This window comes from Agelaius phoeniceus, chromosome 10, assembly GCF_051311805.1.
Source record: "Agelaius phoeniceus isolate bAgePho1 chromosome 10, bAgePho1.hap1, whole genome shotgun sequence".
In the NCBI taxonomy this organism is placed as follows: Eukaryota; Metazoa; Chordata; class Aves; order Passeriformes; family Icteridae; genus Agelaius; species Agelaius phoeniceus.
The window spans coordinates 5,574,870-5,590,941 of record NC_135274.1 but is presented as its reverse complement, the minus strand read 5'-3'; the positions used below and the strand labels follow the sequence as shown (position 1 = coordinate 5,590,941).

Below are 16,072 nucleotides of genomic sequence, written 5' to 3'. Positions count from 1 at the left end.
TGCTGATGCTGCAGGTCTGCTCTGAGGGAGCTGAATGGGAGGCGCATGCTCAGCCACCGCCTCCGTTCCCAGTGGAATGCCATCGCTCCCTGCCTCCCTCCCTGCCCTGTCCTCTGCCCAGCCCCTGCTTTGCTGGCCTTGGAGGGGAGACAGCAGGCTCTGGTAACAGGCAGGGACTTTTCTTGCAGACTGGGGGGTACCTGCTCGGTGCCATTGGCACCCTGGGGTGAAAAAGCTGCTCCTTGGGGTTGTCAGTGGCTCTGCCCGCTGCTGTGGGTGCCCAGGGTGATGGAGGCTCCAGTGCTGCCCTGGGCTATCCCAGGGATGGCCCCTGGGACTGAGCTGGGGGTCCTGACCTGAGGTACGACAGGGAGAAGAGGTAAAATGAGGGCAGATAGAGGCATGAAAGAAAATGTCGTATTTCGGGCAGAGACAAAGCAGCGCTCCCAGCAGTTTCCTTGTGCCGGCCTTCCATTCATGTAGCTCAGGTGCAAGGTGTGGATCGTGCTGCGGCTGTTCCTGACCCCCTTTCCCTCCGCAGGCCAGGCAGCGCTCCCCGGCAGCAGGAGGCGGGCGAGGCCGGCGCCATGGCGGGAGCCTCGGTGAAGGTGGCGGTGCGGGTCCGGCCCTTCAACTCCCGGGAGATGAGCCGCGAGTCCAAGTGCATCATCCAGATGTCAGGAAGCACCACCAGTGAGTGCCCCAGGGGCAGAAAGGGCGGCTTTGGGTGCTGCCTGCGAAAGGAGCACGGGTGGTGTGGCCACAGCAGCAAGCGCTGGCCTGGGGGGATCTGTGTGAGGATGCCCGAAGCATCTCCAGTGGTTTGGAGGAGGGGATGGGAGGAGTTCAGCTTTCCATGGGGAAACGCTGTTGGAATGGCAGTGGTGACAGTGAAAGGGGCGGTATTCCCCAGCAGGCAAGGAGGGAGGAATCACAGGATGGTTGTTTTGGAAGGGGTGTTAAAGATTATCTCGTTCCAGCCTTCCACTATAGGTCAGGCTCTTCCACCTCCAACCTGGCCTTGGAGCTGTGTGTGTGTGTGGGCCAGCAGCTGGTTTTTGTGTGCCTGGCCAGGTACCACTCACTGCAGCCTGCCAGGACCCATCCCTGCTTCTCTGGGGCTCCTGGAGGTGCAGCAGCAGCAGGATGAGGGGTGGGAAGGGGCTTTGCCCAGGGAATGGTGTGCTCAGGGCAGGGGGAGCAGCCTGGAGCCCTGGGGCTGTGTGTCCTGCCTGGCTGTGTGTCCTGCCTGGCCTTTGCCTCTCTTTAAACACCAGCTGCCGGCAGTGGGATGTGGGACTGGCACTGAAACCCCTCCTCTCTGGCTCTGGAAGCCTCCAGATGGGGCAGTGTCTAAAATAACTCCTGCCTGCGTCACCGGCGGTGGGTGACACACTGGTGGAGCCACCCCCGCCCTGCAGGCTGCCATGACAACCCTGCTGCTGGCAGGGGACAGCACCCAAGGGTGCAGGGGGGACGCTGGGACCCCGCTGGCCACCCCCGGCCCAGGGGAAAGGTCTGTGGGGCAGCCCCTGCTGGTCTCTGGCATCCTGTGGGGTTCTCCCTTCATGGCTGGACAGGGATTCTCCACCTGCCTGGGGGGCAGAGCTTCTGTCCTCATGGTGAGGAAGCCTCCTGTCCATGCAGAGGATTCTCAGCTGCCCAGGGCCAGGAATGGGAGGGCAGATGTTCCCCATTCTGGTTCTGGGGGGAACTGTCGTGCCTGAGTCCCAGTCAGGAGCCTCAGGCATCCCCCAGCTCCACCATGGCTGTGTTTGCTCAGAGCTCACCCTGCTCGCCCTGGCTGTGCCCCCACCCCTCTGCACCAGGGAGGGCAGCAGGGCTGCAGGCAGGAGCCCTTTGCTGACAGGGAGGATTTTCTCCATGAATGCACAAACCACTGGCTAATCCTCTTGGCCAGGGGGCTGGGGAGCAAGCGTGGGGGGCTCTGCTGCTGCTGTGGCTGGTGGAGGCAGGAGGATGCCAGCAGAGCAGGGCTGTCCCAATCCCCCAGCTCCTGGCAGAGAAGCCAAGGATAAACATATCTGAGGGGAGTGAGAACAAGTTTTCCTCTTCCCAGGATTATCAGCAGAGACCTTTGCCTGTGCTGGGGTGGGGAGGCAGCTTCTTCTCCTCCATTGAGCCCCCTGGGAGGCAGAAGGGCCCAGGGAGGGAAGGGATCTCAGCCTTTCTCTGCTGCCCTTTCACCTGCAAACTTCCAGCTGCCCACCAGCCCTGCTGCTCTGTTCCTGTGCTGTCCTGCACCCTGTGGGCACCATTCCTGGCACCAGCACTCCTGGCCCCCTCTCCTGATGGCTCCCACCCCTGGCTTTGATCCCAGTCGTGTTCTCTGGCTGGAGCTGTGCCTCTGCTGCCTTTAAACCCTGGTGATTATTTTCTCTGAGCTGGGTTCTGGGCTTTCTCCTGCTTTGTGCCTGCCCACTCCTGCTGTGGCTCTTCAGGGCAAGGTGAGGGACAGCTCCAGATGTTTTCCTCCCTCCTGCCTCCTTGTTTCTATGTTTGTCTTCACCTCCACACCCCTCCTTGCCTTTTCAATCCCAATGGCCCAGAGCATGAATTTTTTGGAGCAGCTTTGCACAAGTCCTATAGGAAAGAAAAAACTCCACCAGCAGCATCCATCTGCCTGCAGGCAAATAAATGGGAATGGCAGGGGCATGGCAAGAGTGTTTCAGCTCAGGACAGGAGATGCCTGCCCTCGGGATGCTCCCCTGTGTCCCAGTCTCTGGTGTCCCATGCCAGCTGGGAGCTGCAGCTGGGGTGCCTGGAGCCACGTGGTGCCATCCCCGGCTGCTCCCCTGCCCTGTGCCCAGCATGGGCTGGCACTGGGATGCAGAACAGGCTCCTTGTGCAGCCCCATCCCTGCTCCACAACTCATCTTTGCTCCTGTTTGCTCAGTCAGTGCCACCTCTGCAGGGCAGAGCCAGGCCTGGTGACCTGGTGGAGCTGCCAGGCTGAGCACCAGGAGCCACCAGAGATGCTCCATCCCACTTCTTGCACAACCTCTCCTCCTGCTTCTCTTCACAACGCCCTCAGCACCACATCCAGGCATGGGCAGGGGTCAGGAACATGCTGCCCACAAAGCCCTGCTCTTCCAGGGGCCTCCACATCCTCCCTGCCTGCTGCTGCAGGATTCCCAGTTGTTCCCTCCCAGCCCTTTCTCCTGGTATTCAGCCTGCCTGGGATGCAGCAGGTGCCCAGAGCAGAGGGGCCGGGCTGCCTGCAGCAGGTGGGCAGGCAGGGAGCCCGTGCCAGCCCCTCTTTGGTGCCAGAGCTGGGCTTCTGTCCATGCCAAGGAGCATCTCAGCAGCACCACGCTGTGGTTTTGTGCCTGGGGCTGGATGCTGACCCCCCTTCCCCAGTCTGCTGCTGCTGTGCTGGGCTGTTCTCAGGTCACAAGGGGGGGACCCTTCCCACGGGGATGGAAGGTGTATCCATTGTGGTGTTGGAGGAGGGATTCAGAGCAGAAAGCATCTCTGTGCGTGACACTGCACATCTGGAAGCACATCTGGCCACCAGAGATCCCAGCAGTGAGCTGCCCCATGCCTGGGGCTGCCCAGGAATGCCCAGCTGGAATCAGGAGTGGTTTGAGCCCTGGCTGCCTGAAGGGCAGAGCAGGCTGGGCTGGAGAAAGTTCAGGGTTTGTGGTTTCTCCATCCCTGGTGGTGGCAGGGAGCAGCTGGGGCAGTGGGCACAGGAGCTGTGCTGTGCAGGTCTCAATGTCACTTCAGTGTCACCTAACATGGCTGGTGGCTGAACCTCGTGATTGCCCGCTGGTCTGGGCTCCTTCTGATGCATCTGTTGTTTCAGAAATAAAACCACATGGTAAATGCTCTACAGGAGGAAAAAAAAACCACCCATGGCATGAGGAAGAGCAGTGATGCAGTCTCCAATTTCCATAGCAACGTCCTTTTCATCAGGGGATGACAAAAGCAGACTCTTGTTTCCGCTGCTGGTGTGACACGAGGCATTAATCACTGCTGGGGCTGGGCACCTGCAGGGGAAGGAGCCAGAGGGGCTCTGGGGGAGCCCTGGCAGGGCTGCAGCTGCTCCCACCCCACAGGTGCCACCATGGGGGCTCTGGGGAGAGCAAGGCTGTGACCCTCCTGTGTGACCGTGTGTTCACAGGGGTTTTCGAATGAGGGAAGAGACGAGAATGGTGACTCCATGTTTCAGAAGGCTTGATTTATTATTTTATGGTATATATTATATTAAAACTATACTAAAAGAATAGAAGAAAAAGTTCTCATCAGAAGGCTGGCTAAGAATAGAAAGGAAAGAATGATAACAAAGGTTTGTGGCTCGGACACTGTGTCCAAGCCAGTTGAGCTGTGATTGGCCATTAATTCCAAACATCCCCATGAGCCCAATCCCAGATGCACCTGTTGCATTCCACAGCAGCAGATAACCATTGGTTACATTTTGTCCCTGAGGCCTCTCAGCTTCTCAGGAGGAAAAAAACCCAAGGAAAGGATTTTCATAAAAAGATGTCAGCAACGCTCCTGTGCCATGCTGGGCTCCCATGGGCAGGTGCCACAGCAGGAGGGACCCTGAGGGAAGGAGTCATGTCCCACTCTCTGTGTCCAGCAGGAGGGTTGGGCAAGTCTCTGCCCTGTTCCCTGGGCTCTGCTGGCCATGGCATCCACCTCCTCTGCTTTCACAGGTGGGGTCTGGGGCTTCTGGACCCACCTGCAGAGCTGGAAGATTCCCAGTCTGCCTTCTGTGACCGTGTTCACGGGGGTTTTCAGATGAGGGAAGAGATGAAGATTTGACTCCATACTTCAGAAGGCTTGATTTATTATTTTATTATATATATTACATTAAAACTATACTAAAAGAATAGAAGAAAAGGTTTCATCTCAGAAAGCTAGCTAAGCTAAGAATAGAAAAGAATGAATAACAAAGGTTTGTGGCTCAGACACTGTGTCCAAGCCAGTTGACTGTGATTGGCCATTAATTAGAAACAACCACGTGAAACCAATCACAGACCTGCCTGTTGCATTCCACAGCAGCAGATAATCATTGTTTACATTTTGTCCCTGAGGCCTCTCAGTTTCTCAAGAAGAAAAAGTCCTAAGAGAAGGATTTTACATGAAATGATGTCTGAGACAGCCTTCCAGGACTGTTTTGGACCGAAACCCATCACCCTTCATCCCTCCCACATGGTGGGGGGCAGAGGGGCATGGGGCAGGGCTCCCAGGGGTGCCTGGTGGCCTCATGTTCCATCTGTTTGTCCCTAGCTATCCTGAACCCAAAACAGCCCAAAGAGACACCAAAAAGCTTCAGCTTTGACTATTCCTACTGGTCCCACACCACGGTAAGCACTGGGAGGGCTGAGCCCGCCTGGAAGGCTGGGCTGGGGAGAGGCAGGAGGGCCTCCTTACCCAATTTCTCCATGTCCCCCTCCTCTGTGCAGCCTGCAGACATCAACTATGCCTCCCAGAAGCAAGTGTACCGGGACATTGGCGAGGAGATGCTGCAGCATGCCTTTGAAGGCTACAACGTCTGCATCTTCGCCTACGGGCAGACAGGAGCTGGGAAATCCTACACCATGATGGGCAAGCAGGAGAAGGACCAGCAAGGCATCATCCCACAGGTATGCCTGGGGAAAACTGCCTATCCTCCCCATTCCCAAAGGGGTGCCCAAAGGAAAAGCAGAGCTGGGAGGAAAGAGGCAGCAGGGTGGGGGTGAGGCTTTGCCAAGGTCTAATGTAGCACTGCTGTGACAGTGAGCTGGCATGGCTCCACCAGGAGGGGGTCATGGAGGGTCATCCAGGCTCTCCAAGGCTGGAAGGACTATGGTCTGGCCACACAAGGCCAGTGGATGTGAGCAACAATGGCCCAAGAGCTGCCATGTGCTGGCCAGGGGGGACATGGTGGGGCTCTGGGGATGCTGATTGTCCATGTCAGCATGGGGGGGCTCTGCCAGCTCCCCAGGAGCTATCCCAGCACTCACTAGCTGGTTTTTGGGGTGAAAAGGTAGAAACCCCTGTATCCTGGGCACTCCTGTGTCCACAGCTGTGCGAGGACCTCATCTCCCACATCAGTGACACCACATTGGGGCTCTGGGGATGCTGATTGTCCATGTCAGCATGGGGGGGCTCTGCCAGCTCCCCAGGAGCTATCCCAGCACTCACTGGCTGGTTTTTGGGGTGAAAAGGTAGAAACCCCTGTGTCTGGGCCCCCCAGGCAGGCGCACTGGGGCTGAGCCTGGCTCTTGTGTCCACAGCTGTGTGAGGATCTCTTCTCCCGCATCAATGACACCACCAATGACAACATGTCCTACTCTGTGGAGGTAGGCACCCCTCCTCTGCCTGCCCAGCCCCTTCTGGCCTCCCAGCTGGCTCCACAGGTTGTGCCAGTGTGCAGAGCCCTCTTTGGGGCCATCCTGCTAGCTCTGCCCGTGCCCTCTGCTCTAGGTGAGCTACATGGAGATCTACTGTGAACGTGTGAGGGACCTGCTGAACCCCAAGAACAAGGGCAACCTGCGGGTGAGGGAGCATCCCCTGATGGGTCCATATGTTGAGGACCTTTCCAAGCTGGCTGTGACCTCCTACAATGATATCCAGGACCTCATGGACTCTGGGAACAAGGCCCGGTGAGTTGGAGAAGGGCAGGAGATGGGCAGGGTTTGGGAAGCTTGCAGTCACTTCTAGAAGGTCCTGCTTCACTCCCTGACTTTGCCAGTCCAGCTGCCCTGGAAGTGGCAACCCCCTCCTCGCTGAGGGAACCCCCACTTGCTTTCACCTCACCTTCCTCCTGCTTTCCAAGGGCACTGGAGACAGCAGGGAAAATCTTGAACTTGTGCACATCTTCTCTCAGAGCCCTCTCTTGTCCTCTATTCTTGTCTTCCCACCATGTACCCTGTCCTGGCCCTGGCCCCATCACTCCAGTGTCCCTCACAGAGTGTCACACCTCCCTGTCCTGCTCTCCCTGCAGCACAGTGGCTGCCACCAACATGAATGAGACCAGCAGCCGCTCCCACGCCGTGTTCAACATCATCTTCACGCAGAAGCGGCACGACGCCGAGACAGACATCACCACTGAGAAGGCAAGAGCAGGGCTGGGGGACTCAGGGGAGCCCTCATGGATCCAGGAAGGACTTTTGTGCTCTTTCATCAGCACTTGGGGCATGGTGGTGCAGCCTGGTGGAGGGCTGGAGCAGGAGGGAGATGAGTGCCAGGCACATTCTAGGCTCGTGGTCCCTTCAGGGACTGGCCCCTGCACAGGACATTTGGCAGCTGGTGCCCTTCAGCCCTGCCTGCAAGGGTATTAGCCCTGCTCCTGAGCAGTTCCTGCAAGGATGACCCTGCAGAGCCACTGCTGCCCTCAGAGCGGTGCCATCCTGCAAGGGGTTTTGGCTTCGTGCTGGGTTTGCTGTGCCCACAGGGCTGACAGCCTCCCCTCTGCCTGCAGGTCAGCAAAATCAGCTTGGTGGACCTGGCTGGGAGTGAGAGAGCTGATTCTACAGGTGCCAAGGGCACAAGGCTAAAGGTGAGAGCTGACCTGAGGTCCCCTTCTGCTGGTGGGACACCATGGCCTCCTCCCTCATTCCCAAAACATCTCCTTGCCTGGTTCTTTGCACACTGCGCTGCCAAAATCCTTGATGGGATTGTGTTTGAAAGCTGCCCAGTGCCAGTTTCACCATGAGTCCCAGCTGGGGGGTGCTGGTTACCCATCAGGACCAGCTGCTCTTTGTCCACACCATGCTGGATATTCCTCATTTTCTCCTGGGCTTTAATGTGGCTCTGAAATGGGGCCTTGAGCATTTTCCTCTTCTAACCAGGAAGGAGCAAACATCAACAAGTCCTTGACCACTCTGGGGAAAGTCATCTCTGCCCTGGCAGAAATGGTAGGTAGCTGGAGAGAAGACAAACATTGGCACTGGGGGGAATTGGGCTTGTGCCAGCAGGGCTGGGCTCAGCTTTGAGGGATGGAGCATCCCAGCTCCATGGGATGGGCTCAGCTTTGAGGGATGGAGCATCCCAGCTCCATGGGATGGGCTCAGCTTTGAGGGATGGAGCATCCCAGCTCCATGGGATAGGCTCAGCTTTGAGGGATGGAGCATCCCAGCTCCATGGGATAGGCTCAGCTTTGAGGGATGGAGCATCCCAGCTCAGCTTTGAGGGATGGAGCATCCCAGCTCCAAGGGCTGGGCAGACACATCCCAAGCTGTCCCTGCAGCTGGGACAGGCTGGGCTGCTGGAGATGCCATCTGCATGGGGACCTGTGGCTCTCTCTGTTTGAGGGCCAGGGATCTGTGGTGGGTGCCAAGGAAAAAAGCAGCTCCCCTAAACAGTGTCTCCGTTTCCTTTGCAGGATTCAGGGCCCAACAAGGTGGGTGCCCAGGCTGGATGGGGAGGGGGTGTTGGTTTTGAGCACAGTGGGAGTGGGTGGGAGTGGGTTGCAGGGTGGTTTGGGAGTGAGATTGGCTCGAGTTCAGGAACATTCTTCTCCTCATTCCTCCTCCTCCTCCCTCTGGGGCTCTCAGTAGCCAGCTCAGGGCATTTCACAGGCAGGACCTGTGGACCTGGGCAAAGATGCCCAAGGTTTCCATCCTGCTCCAAGTCCCCATGGCTGGGGACCAGCTGTCACCTTCCCTTTGAGGAGAGCAGGCATCTTGATCTTGACAGCCCTTCCCTTTGCTCTCCCAGAACAAAAAGAAGAAGAAGACAGATTTCATCCCCTACCGAGACTCGGTGCTGACCTGGCTGCTGCGGGAGAACCTGGGTGAGGACAGCTGGGGGGTGTTCTCTGCCAAAGGCTGCCAGGCAGGGCGTGGCAGGGGGCACAGGGACCAGCATCTCCCTCATGCCTCTGTCTTACTGGGCAGGAGGCAACTCCAGAACTGCCATGGTGGCTGCTCTCAGTCCTGCTGACATCAACTACGATGAGACCCTCAGCACCCTCAGGTAGGAAGAAGTGCCCTTGTTCTCCCTGCAGTGAGCAGGAACAGGGGAGGCTGAGGCACAGGCACTGCCACATGCTCTCCCCACCTCTGTGGTGTCCCTCCCTGGGGGTGTGCTCTGGAGGGAGCCTGCAACCCCAGACAAAGGCCCAAAGGATTGTCCCAGCACTGGGATCCTCCCTGCTGGAGGGGCTCTGCAGCACTCTTGCTTGTCCAGCAGCTGGGGTTTTGCCTCTGTTCTTGTGTTGTTCAAGACCCTGCCCCTGTTTTTATGTTGCTCAAGACCCTGCCCCTGGTTTTGTGTTGTTCAAGACCCTGGCCCTGGTTTTGTGTTGCCCAAGACCCTGCTCCTGTTCTCAGTGCTGTTCAAGACCCTGCCCCTGTTCTTGTGTTGCTCAAGACCCTGCCCCTGTTCTTGCATTGTTCAAGACCCTGCCCCTGTTCTCAGTGTTGCTCAAGACCCTGGCCCTGTTCTCAGTGCTGTTCAAGACCCTGCCCCTGTTCTCAGTGTTGCTCAGGACCCTGTCCCTGTTCCCTAGGTACGCTGACCGTGCCAAGCAGATCCGCTGCAATGCTGTCATCAATGAGGACCCCAACAACAAGCTCATCAGGGAGCTGAAGGATGAGGTGGCTCGTCTGCGTGACCTGCTCTACGCCCAGGGCCTCGGGGACATCATTGACAGTAGGTACCACGGGTGCTCCCTGCCACTGGCTCCAGGCAGAGATGGGCTGATGTCCCCACAGCCTCCCTGCACCCTGCTACCCTGCCCCACAGCAGCACCACTGCTGCCCCTGGTGAGCCCCTGCACGCATGGGCACAGCCCCCAGCCCCTCCTGTGGCAGGGGGAGCTGCTTTCTGCCCAGCAAACCTTCCCTTCTTCCCTTCCACCCACCATCTTCAGCATCCAGCACCCAGCAGAGGTGCCAGGAAGGTGTTACCGGGGCTGCACGTGCCCATGGGCTCCCCTCCCTGTGCTGTCTGATACCCTACTGAGATGAGCCCCCCCTTGTTCTGTTCTCTCTTCTGTTCTCTCTGTCTTACCCCCCTCCCTGCCCTCTCTTTCTCTCTTAGCCCACCCTGCTGCGGGAGGATCCAAATGTGTGTATTCCCCATCACTGGTACTCTCTGTTGCTTCACAGCTTTTTGGAGATCTGGGCTGTGCCCAGGGGCACCCGTGCAGCATGGGGAGGGCTCCTGCAGCCAGCCCCTGCTGCTGGGGTGCTGTGTGCCTGCAGGCTGCCCATCCTCAGGGAGCTGGCACAGGGCATGGTGCCAGAGTGGCAGCTAGCACCTGGGCTTGGGCTAGTGCTGAAGGGACCAGTGTCCTCCCACCTGGCCATGCCAAGGGCCCAGGCACCACGGGGACTCCTCCTTCATGCTGTTGTGATGTTTCCTGTCGCTGCTGCTGCTGCTGCTCTGCTGCTGCTGGTGGCTCACTGGGGCTGGAGCCTGGCACGGCCTCGGGTGGGATGGAATGGTGCTCTACTGATGGATTGGTGGGTGGTGGTGGCCAGGAGGCTTTGGCCCGTGGATAAGCACTGGGCCCTGTCCCACCCCAGGTCAGGCAGTGCAGCCAGGCTATGGTGAGCCTGCTAAGGAGCCAGGGGCCTGCTTGTGCCCTCCTGGCTCAGCTTCCCTGGGTGTGGGCTAATGGAGATGGGTGAATAATCCTGCACCTTCTGACCTGTGCCCTGCCTGCCTCTTGCACACTGCTCTGAGAACCAGTAACTCCTCAGGGCTGGAGGAGCATCTCCCACACCTGGTCCTAAGCCACCACAGCTTGCAAGCTGGCAAGCCTCCCTGCCTGTAGTCCTGGCTTCATTCTCTGGCTGCCTGGCCAAGGTGCTGCTCCAGCAGGCCATGGGCTTCCTTTGAGCAGACCCTGTGAGGGAATCCTGATGCTTCTCCTGCCCTGTCTACCTGACCCTTTGTAGGGCAGAAGGCCACCCCCTCTCATCCCCTTCCCTTCTCATTCTCTGCTCCCAGATCTGGCTAATCTGGGGCATCTGGGCAGGGAAAACCACACAGGCTGTGAGAGATGGAGAGAATGCCAGAGGCAGTGGCACATACTTGGGGAGGACATTTGATCCCAGACCTGATGGATGCAGGACCTGAGGTTGCAAAAAAGTGTCCCTGGGAGCCCAGGATGGCTGCTTGCAGCATCTGCCTCAGCCAACAGCCCTGTTCCCTGAGGGGAAGAGAGTGCCTGCCCTGCCCTCTTGCTGTCTGTGCTGCTCTGCTCTTGCCTGTGCCTTTTCCTGTAATTCCTGGCTTTTTTTCTCGACGCACCGGCCACTCTTTTTTTTTTCCCAACAGCTTTTCTTGTCTCTGTCTCTCTCTGTCACCCTGTCTGTGTGTCTTTCCCCGGCCCACCCCTCCTTCCGCGCCCGTAGATGTGTCCGACCTTGAGAACAATAATGATGCTGGAGGGGCAGAGCTGAGCCAGCGCCATGACAATCTCTCCACAGTGACCAACGCCATCGCTGGCATCAGCCCCTCTTCCTCCCTCTCTGCCCTGTCCAGCCGCGCTGCCTCGGTCGCCAGCCTCCACGAGCGCATCATGTTTGCTCCGGGCAGCGAAGAGGCAATCGAGAGGCTCAAGGTAAGAGGCTGCTGCCTTTCCTTTCCTTTTGTCTTGGTTTGGAAAGACAGGAGGCTGCTGAGGAAGGCAGGAGCCTCCCCTGAAATGGAGAATGTAAACCCTCCCCACCCCTCTGAATTGCTATAAATTTTAAATTAAGGGGCTCTCGGGCAAAATATGGGAGCAGGAGATAACAGTTCTTTAATAGGGAAAGGAAAAAAAGGATAAAATAAACAATGCCATGCACTAGAACAACACTGACAGAGTCAGAACCCAACCTGACACCCTGTGGGTCGGGGTGTTGGCAGCAGTCCCATTGGAATTGTGGCTCAGCCCTCCTGCAGTGTCAGGTATGGCTCTGTTGGAGCAAGGGGGTCCTGTAGAGAAGGATGTATTCTTCCTCTGAAGATCCCGTGGAAGAAGAAGACAGCTGCTGTTCCTCTGGGGAATCCTGTGGAGAAGCCGTGCTGGTGTCTCAAAAACTCCTGGACTATATCTGGGTAGCAATGCTTGGCTCCTCCCTCTGGGCTCACATCTCACAATGGGATGTTATAGTTCTTATCAGCCATGCAGGGACATCCAATAGCTGTTATCAGCAATGTCCCCTCCCGAGGGAGGTGTGAATGTGGTCACTCAAAGAGAGAGATAAGGCAAACTGCCCACTTGCCAAAGGTAATCTGCCATACAGATGGTAATGGAAAACAACTTGCATTGCAATCTTCAACACCTTTCCTTTCCCTTTCCCTTTCCCTTTCCCTTTCCCTTTCCCTTTCCCTTTCCCTTTCCCTTTCCCTTTCCCTTTCCCTTTCCCTTTCCTTCCCCCTGCCCTCCAGCATGCAGAGGGGTCTCAGTGTTTTCTGGAGCCCCATGAAGGGTGATCCTCATGGAAGAGATACTCAGATGTGCTCTTGCAGAGTGGACAGACCTAGAGCTCGCCCACCCTGAGGGTTTGGGTGTTGTAGGGTCCTCCTGGTGCTGCCTTGGACCTGTGGGACAGGTGCTTTGGGCTTGGGATGGGCACAGTGCTCCTGATCCTGCATAGTGCAGCAGTGGGCTGGCAGCAAGGCAATGGAGAGGGTGGTGTCTGTGCCTCACTCTTTGAAGGTGGGACTGATGGAAAGATGGGGGTGAAATGCTGCTGAAACTGGGACTGGTGTCCCACTGGAGCACACTGTGCAGAGTGGCCAGGAGTGCTGCCCCAGGATGGTGTCACCAAGCCCTGTTTAACCCCCCTGGCAGGAGACAGAGAAGATCATTGCAGAGCTGAACGAGACGTGGGAGGAGAAGCTGCGCAGGACAGAAGCGATACGGATGGAGAGGTGGGTGGGCTGGGGGACTGGGGCAGGATGGCAGGGCACAAGTGGCATTCCTTGGGCACTTTGTTAGAGCAGTTGGGTTCCTGGGACAGCCAAACAGTCTGGATGTCCAGCTGGACCCTGGGTTGCCCCTGGGGACCCCAGTACCCACCATGTCAGCCTGCACAGAGGTGGGCTGCTCTGAAAAACCCACCTGGACTGTGATGAGAGCTGTGGCAAGCCCTGCATTGCAATCCATGGGACAAACCAAGGGCTTCCATCCTAGAGGTGCATGGAGTTTTGACAGGCACTCCTTTCTCTTGCTCCTTCAGGGAAGCGTTGCTGGCCGAAATGGGGGTGGCCATGAGGGAGGATGGAGGCACCTTGGGTGTATTTTCTCCTAAAAAGGTAGGATCATCCTATTCTCTTCTTCCTGGGGACTGGTTTGTACCCCTGCAGCTCCCTTCTGATCCACTCTGTCACAGCTGGCCAGTCCCATATCCTTCACTAGCCTTTTCTTGGCTCTGAAACCTGTGGGGGAAATCCCAGCATTGAGCCTGCTGGGCACAAACATGGGTACAATACGTGGATAAATGTCCACCCCCACTGCTGGCATGCTGTCCCCTGCATGAGGGGATTTGCTGATGATCACTCTCTTGAACTTCAGTGTTAACTCATAAAAATTCATACTTTCAGATATTTAAAATTGCTGCCCCTGAAGCCAGCAAGTCCTTGCTAAGAAATGTGGGCGGGCAAATATTCCATCTCTTTATTGCTTGTAGCATTTGGCTTGGCCAAACCTCTTAAATGTGTGTGTCCCCAGCTCAGGTGGTGATAAAGACTTCACAGCCTTCCTCTTATGAGGCCAATCTGACTTTTAGGATAAACTTGTGCACTGTTGTCTTTGTTTCTTGTCCCAGCTGCTGCCTGTTAGGAGTCCAGACCTTTGGGTAGGAAGCGTGGGGGTTTATTCCCCAAAGCAGGTTGGTCTTGGAGGTGGGGCATTGCTGTGGTGGTCTTGGTGCCTCCTTGCTCTTCAGCTGTCTGGCAGGTGGAAACTCTTCTGACTTCTCCAGTGGCTGGTGAGGAAAGTTAGTGTTGATAGTGTGCAAATCCATTTTGTTATGGGCACTGCACTTTGCTGTCCTGCTGTGTGCCATGGCTGGGGTGGTTACAGCTCCAGGAGCTCAGTGGAAGGTCACCACCAGCTTTACAAATCTGGACAAAAACTGCAAGTGAAGGAGGTCTCGAGCCCCCCAGGGCTTTATGTCTATCCAGTGGGGCCAGAGGTTAAATGTTGCAGCCAACTTCTTCCAGCCACCATGGAGAAGAGCCCACCTTTCCCTTGACTTCCAGCTCTGCTGCCCTGTTTGCAGTGAGTTTCTGCTGCCAGCCAAGGCTAGTGGCACCATGGTGAGGGGCCCCCTCTGCATGCTGGGTCTCAGCAGGCTGGTAAGGTGTTCCTTACAGCCACTATTCTGTCTGGTACACTCAGAACTTCTCCCACTGGTACTCCTGGGGCTGCCCCGGTTCCCTGAAGGTGTAATCCCAGCAGCTAAGCTGGCTCTAACCTGAGAGGCCTTTGGCTGGGGGAGAAATTTTCCTCCTATCAAGAACAAAGGGGTTTGTGACCCAGAGCAAGAAAAGGCTGTGAGGGACCTGTTAGGAAGAAAACCAGAAAGTGAAATTCAGCCTGCAGGTCGGGCTTCAGGTCTGCCCTCCTTTTGTATGAACCTCTGGGACCTGCTCTTTTTGGATGCACCATCTGGTGCACAATCAGTGGAGGAAAATGGGCACTTTTACTTCCTTTTTGACCTGGCAGAGGGCAGGGTTACATTAGGTATTGGGAAGAAATTCTTCCCTGAGAGTTGTGATTAAGCCCTGGCACAGGTTGCCCAGAGAAGCTATGGGTGCCCCTGTCCTGGAATTGTTCAAGGCCAGGTTGGATGGGGTTTGGAACAACCTGATCTACTGGACAATGTCCCTATCCATGGAAAGGGGGTGAAATAAGATGTGGTTTTATGTCCCTTCCAACCCACAGCATTCCATGATTCTATAATATGGAATTATATTCTCACAGTGAGAATATAGTGAGAATATCGCACAAGTGAGAAGGGTCCAGCCCCAGGGGATTCTGAGTCATATCAGGGATTCCCCATGGGAAGGTTTTGGCTTTGTGTTGGGCCTGTTTGGAACATGAATTTTCAAAGGAGGCCAGAGGAAGGGTAGCTAGGACTCAGCCCTGTGAGGAAGAGAGCAAGGCATCTTGTGGAAGCAGGGATCCTCATGGCAGCCTCTCTGGGCAGTCCCCTGGAAAAGTCTGGATGTGTCACCCTGAAGATGCAGAGGGCAGGAGAGGCTGTGCAGGGGCAGCCTGCAGTGCTGCTGAGCTCCCTCCTTCCTGCAGAGCACCCTCAGTGCCCGGGCAGGCAGGGCACTCAGGGATGGCTCCTTGTTTGTCCCTCCCAGACACCACACTTGGTCAACCTGAATGAGGATCCGCTCATGTCCGAGTGTCTGCTCTACTACATCAAGGATGGGATAACAAGGTGAGGGCCAGGTCCCACGGAGAGGTGGCAGCACTGTCCCTGTCTCAGTGTCTGACTTCCCCAGGTGGGCAGGGGGGTGACAGCTGTCCCCAGGCTGGGCACTGTTCCCAGGGCATCCCCGAAGTGCAAATCCCCAAGATTTTGGTCCTGCAGTGCACCAAGAGTTGCTCCTGTCAGCTCCAAGGATGGGGCTGGGGGGAGACTCAGGAGGAGCTGCTTTGAGGGAGGACTGAGCTGGATTTCCCCCGCAGGGTTGGCCGGGAAGATGCTGAGAAGAGGCAGGACATCGTTCTCAGCGGGCACTTCATTAAAGAGGAGCACTGCCTGTTCCGCAGTGACACCAAATCTGGTGGTGAAGGTACTGCTTGTCTGGAGGGGCTTCACTGCCCTGGGGACCCATCCCTCTGCATCTCCTCAGCCCCTGCCCCCAGATGAATGTCCTGCCCTCCTCAAACTAGCTGGGCTTTACTGCATGGCTACTCCATGCTTCCAGAGGAGCTACATCCCTCCTGGCTGGGAGGGGAGCTCACACAAGGCATGTGGGAAGGAAGGAAGGTGAGGAGATCAGGGCAGGATGGCTGAGCAGACTGTAGATCATTCCCCCTCTTAAGTTGTGGAGCAGAATCCACCCCCTAAAATGGCAGGAACCTGGGTGTGAAGGAGCTGTGGGAGATGAGCCTGGGGAAGCTCTGGTCTCCTCTCACATGCAGTCTCCAGCTG

At 56.9% G+C, this 16,072-nt stretch overlaps 1 protein-coding gene across 25 annotated transcripts in view; it reads left to right on the top strand.

Moving 5' to 3' along the window:
• The window catches only part of KIF1A (kinesin family member 1A), a 42,996-nt gene that overhangs the window by 4,891 nt on the left and 22,033 nt on the right, over nucleotides 1–16,072 (top strand). For 8 of the 25 annotated variants that reach the window (XM_077183699.1, XM_077183698.1, XM_077183696.1 and 5 more), the window contains exons 1-17: nucleotides 542–693; nucleotides 5,259–5,335; nucleotides 5,435–5,614; nucleotides 6,248–6,313; nucleotides 6,438–6,616; nucleotides 6,958–7,069; nucleotides 7,435–7,512; nucleotides 7,805–7,870; nucleotides 8,338–8,355; nucleotides 8,673–8,748; nucleotides 8,852–8,930; nucleotides 9,466–9,608; nucleotides 11,396–11,529; nucleotides 12,748–12,827; nucleotides 13,136–13,211; nucleotides 15,273–15,352; nucleotides 15,604–15,710. In XM_077183699.1, the coding sequence (XP_077039814.1) occupies nucleotides 588–693; nucleotides 5,259–5,335; nucleotides 5,435–5,614; nucleotides 6,248–6,313; nucleotides 6,438–6,616; nucleotides 6,958–7,069; nucleotides 7,435–7,512; nucleotides 7,805–7,870; nucleotides 8,338–8,355; nucleotides 8,673–8,748; nucleotides 8,852–8,930; nucleotides 9,466–9,608; nucleotides 11,396–11,529; nucleotides 12,748–12,827; nucleotides 13,136–13,211; nucleotides 15,273–15,352; nucleotides 15,604–15,710 (1,657 nt within the window). In that variant the 5' untranslated portion in view covers nucleotides 542–587. Of the gene's footprint in view, nucleotides 1–141; nucleotides 163–541; nucleotides 694–5,258; nucleotides 5,336–5,434; nucleotides 5,615–6,247; nucleotides 6,314–6,437; nucleotides 6,617–6,957; nucleotides 7,070–7,434; nucleotides 7,513–7,804; nucleotides 7,871–8,337; nucleotides 8,356–8,672; nucleotides 8,749–8,851; nucleotides 8,931–9,465; nucleotides 9,609–9,998; nucleotides 10,026–11,320; nucleotides 11,530–12,747; nucleotides 12,828–13,135; nucleotides 13,212–15,272; nucleotides 15,353–15,603; nucleotides 15,711–16,072 lie in introns of those variants that run through there. The other 17 variants (XM_077183688.1, XM_077183692.1, XM_077183691.1 and 14 more) reach the window with 5 other exon arrangements.